Source organism: Tympanuchus pallidicinctus, unplaced genomic scaffold, assembly GCF_026119805.1.
Source record: "Tympanuchus pallidicinctus isolate F22 unplaced genomic scaffold, pur_lepc_1.0 scaffold3, whole genome shotgun sequence".
In the NCBI taxonomy this organism is placed as follows: Eukaryota; Metazoa; Chordata; class Aves; order Galliformes; family Phasianidae; genus Tympanuchus; species Tympanuchus pallidicinctus.
This window is the reverse complement of record NW_026294747.1, coordinates 6,237,946-6,241,089: the sequence shown is the minus strand read 5'-3', so window position 1 is coordinate 6,241,089 and position 3,144 is coordinate 6,237,946. Positions and strand designations below refer to the sequence as shown.

Sequence of the window (3,144 nt, the reverse complement as noted above, 5' to 3'; positions counted from 1 at the left end):
TTAAACATATCACTGTGATCAAAAGTTAATTTCTTTCTTCTTTTTGTATCAAACTTAAACTAATTTACTGAGTAAAAATGCAGAGTTTTCCTTCAGATGAACTCAGTAGCTCACTGTATACTGCTTAGAACAACAACAACAAAAAAAAAAAAGTAGTGAAAAAGCTGCTGCTGATGATGATGGAAGCACATCTTCAGTACTAAAAACATGAATCTGCAGTACCAGTAAAGAAATGAGCCTGCTGGTTGTATGTCAATAGCTTGTAGGCCCTGAAATCAATAATTAGGAAGAAATTAGGACTGTGTGACTTAATTACTGAAATATTGGTTTATTTGTTCTGGTTTTTTTTAATGATGGTAGTCCTCTTTTATTTGCTTCACTAGAAATGACTGTGTAGATATGGTTCTTGTGAGATGTCTGTCCTCTATTCTTATCGTGCAATCCTTGCATACACGTATAAGTGATCAATGAAGGCACAGCTTCATGGCTGATTTCTTTTCATCCTGTGTTTCCTATATTAATAAACTTTCTGACTACTGTTTTTTAGTCATTAACATTACAGAAGACTTGTACCTTGAAAGATGACAATATAGATCAGTAGGTACTGGGTAAAATATACATTGCCTGTTTTTGTTTGTTTGTTTTGTTTTCTATGTGTGCTATATTATTGGTTCAGTTTTTTAATGTAAAAAATGTTATTACATGAACTGAAAGCTCAGGTTTTTCTTCCTTGCAGTCTTAGAGTGAGCTGCATGCTCAGCTTATCTACATCTTTCAGAGGTGGAGTTTAGGATGATGCCTAGCATGTTGCTTGGCCATGAATTGAGAATATGGAGTTTTTTGTGAGGGGTAGAGACATCTCTTGGAATAGTCCTGAGGGACCAATGTAGGAGTATGTTAATGGCAATTCACTACCATTAACTTCTTAATTGTGCAAGTGAATTGCTTGGAATCACCATGTTGGCCATTCAGTGTGCCAAAAAAATGCTCTAATTTGCTATGTCCCATGTGGGTAATAGTATAGTAGCAAAACCCATCATGTTTGAAGTAATGTGTGAAAGTTCGCACTCATAAAAAATACAATTTCATAACCACCAAATCCACATGTGTATGAATGTAGCCTGATATTGCTTAATATCAGGTTGTGTGCCCTACAGTTCAATTCAGACAAAACGATCAACACTGGATAAAATTTCCATGCACTTTTCTGACCATGGTGGTGCTACTGATTTGTAATTTGCAGGCAGTTACAGCAATCTGGGTACCACCTCTATGGAATACACTTGATCTACAAAGCTCTATGGAAAGGAGAAGTACAAACCAAATTCTCAGACAAGAATTTATGACAACATATTTGCTTAGATCACAGGTTTTGTCATTTAATTTTTTTTCTGAATTTGCCAAGAAACAGTGTGTGGTTAAGCTGAGACCTTACAGGATTTTCTATGTAGATAACGCTAGTCCAAAGTCATCTTCAGCTTCTTTTGGGGAGCTGAACCTCATCTGATATTGCTGTGCCACTGAAAAAGAACCAAAGACTTGGGAGCAATAAAAATATGTCAAGCAGGATCCAACACTGGAAACTAACACTGCAGGCATGCACGTGAATTTATGAGTCCCTGCACTTGAAGTAAAGAATTACAATATTTTCCTTGACGATTCCACCAAAAACATGGGGATACTTTACAGAACCAAACAGTAGAGGGAGACAATTTTCATCTTCTTCTCTAGAAAGATAGAAATGTGTCAGAAAGATGAAGGAATACAATCATCATCATCATCAATCCAAACAAATAAACAAACATGAAAAGATTGTTTGTTTTTCCTACTGTAAGTCCTATCATCCATTCCCTATCTTTTGAGTTACATTTGATTCATAGGTGTTCATAATTAGTACCAAACTGGTATCTCCATCTCTTTCCAAATCTCCTAGGGAACTGGTTATTATGCTGACAGGCATGCTGATGGACAGCATTTTTTTCTCTTCATCAACCTTCTAAGTGCATTTTTCACCTCGTTGTTCCGGAGGCTGTATATCAGGGGATTCAGCATAGGAATGACCAGGGTGTAAAATACTGCAGAAATTTTTTCCTGTTCCAGCGAGTATCTTGAACTGGGCTGCACATGACTCAAACTCACGGGCCCATAGAAGAGTGTTACAGCTGTCAGATGGGAGGCACAGGTGGAGAAAGCTTTGTATCTGTTTGCAGAGCCCGTGCTCAAAATGGATGAGAGGATGTAGAGGTAGGAGATGATGATAAAGAGAAGCGTTGACATAGCTACAATCCCTGAGAGGGTTACAAGCACCAGCTCATTGAGATGGTTGTCAGAGCAACTGAGTTGTAGTAGCGGGTTTGTGTCACAGAAAAAGTGGTTGATGGTATTAGGGCCGCAGAAGGACAATTGCAGTAAGCCACAAGTATGTACCAATGAGTTACAGAGTCCCCCTAAATATGACCCAACTGCCAGGCAAACACAGACTCTTCTGGCCATAAGAGTGGTATAAAGCAGTGGGCTACATATAGCGACATAGCGATCGTAAGCCATTGCAGCCAGCAGAAATCCTTCCGTGGTCACAAACACAACAAATGAAAAATGCTGGCCAAGACATCCTGAGTAAGAAATAGTCTTATTCTCCACTGAGAAGTTTACTAGCATCCTCGGAATAAAAACAGAAGAATAGCAGAGATCCACGATGGACAAGTTAATAAGGAAGAAATACATGGGTGTTTGCAGCTGGAAGTCAATTGTGATCAAGATGATCATGCTGAGGTTGCCCATCAGGGTGATGATATAGATCAGCAGAATCATCACGAAGATTATAGGCTGTAGTTCTGGGCAATCAGTCAGTCCCAAAAGGATAAAGTAGGGGACCGTGGTGTGGTTGATTACTGTCATCCTCACCTCTGTAGAAGTTTAACTGCTGATGAGGTGTGTGGTGACCTTAAAGCTAAGAGAGGAAGAAAAGTATTTAATGAATAGTCCTACCATCAAGAAGCACAGAGATTGAGATTGTGTAGTGGATCTTGCTTCCCTTTTGTGCAGCTGTGATTCTTTAGAACGTCCTCAAAACTGCAGATAATATTTTCTCCAATTAGACTATGCTCAGGGGGATAATAATAGTGAGATGCCCAATGATCCTTC

General features: G+C 38.8%; 1 protein-coding gene across 1 annotated transcript; it reads right to left on the bottom strand.

Annotated features, from left to right (window-relative positions):
• Nucleotides 1-761: 761 nt before the first annotated feature.
• LOC128086736 (olfactory receptor 1052-like) lies at nt 762-2,898 on the bottom strand. The gene is made up of 2 exons (XM_052695629.1): nt 1,985-2,898; nt 762-828 (listed from the first exon to the last, which is right to left on the bottom strand). The coding sequence occupies exons 1-2, from the start codon at nt 2,896-2,898 to the stop codon at nt 762-764; spliced, it is 981 nt and encodes a 326-aa protein (XP_052551589.1).
• Nucleotides 2,899-3,144: the final 246 nt, after the last annotated feature.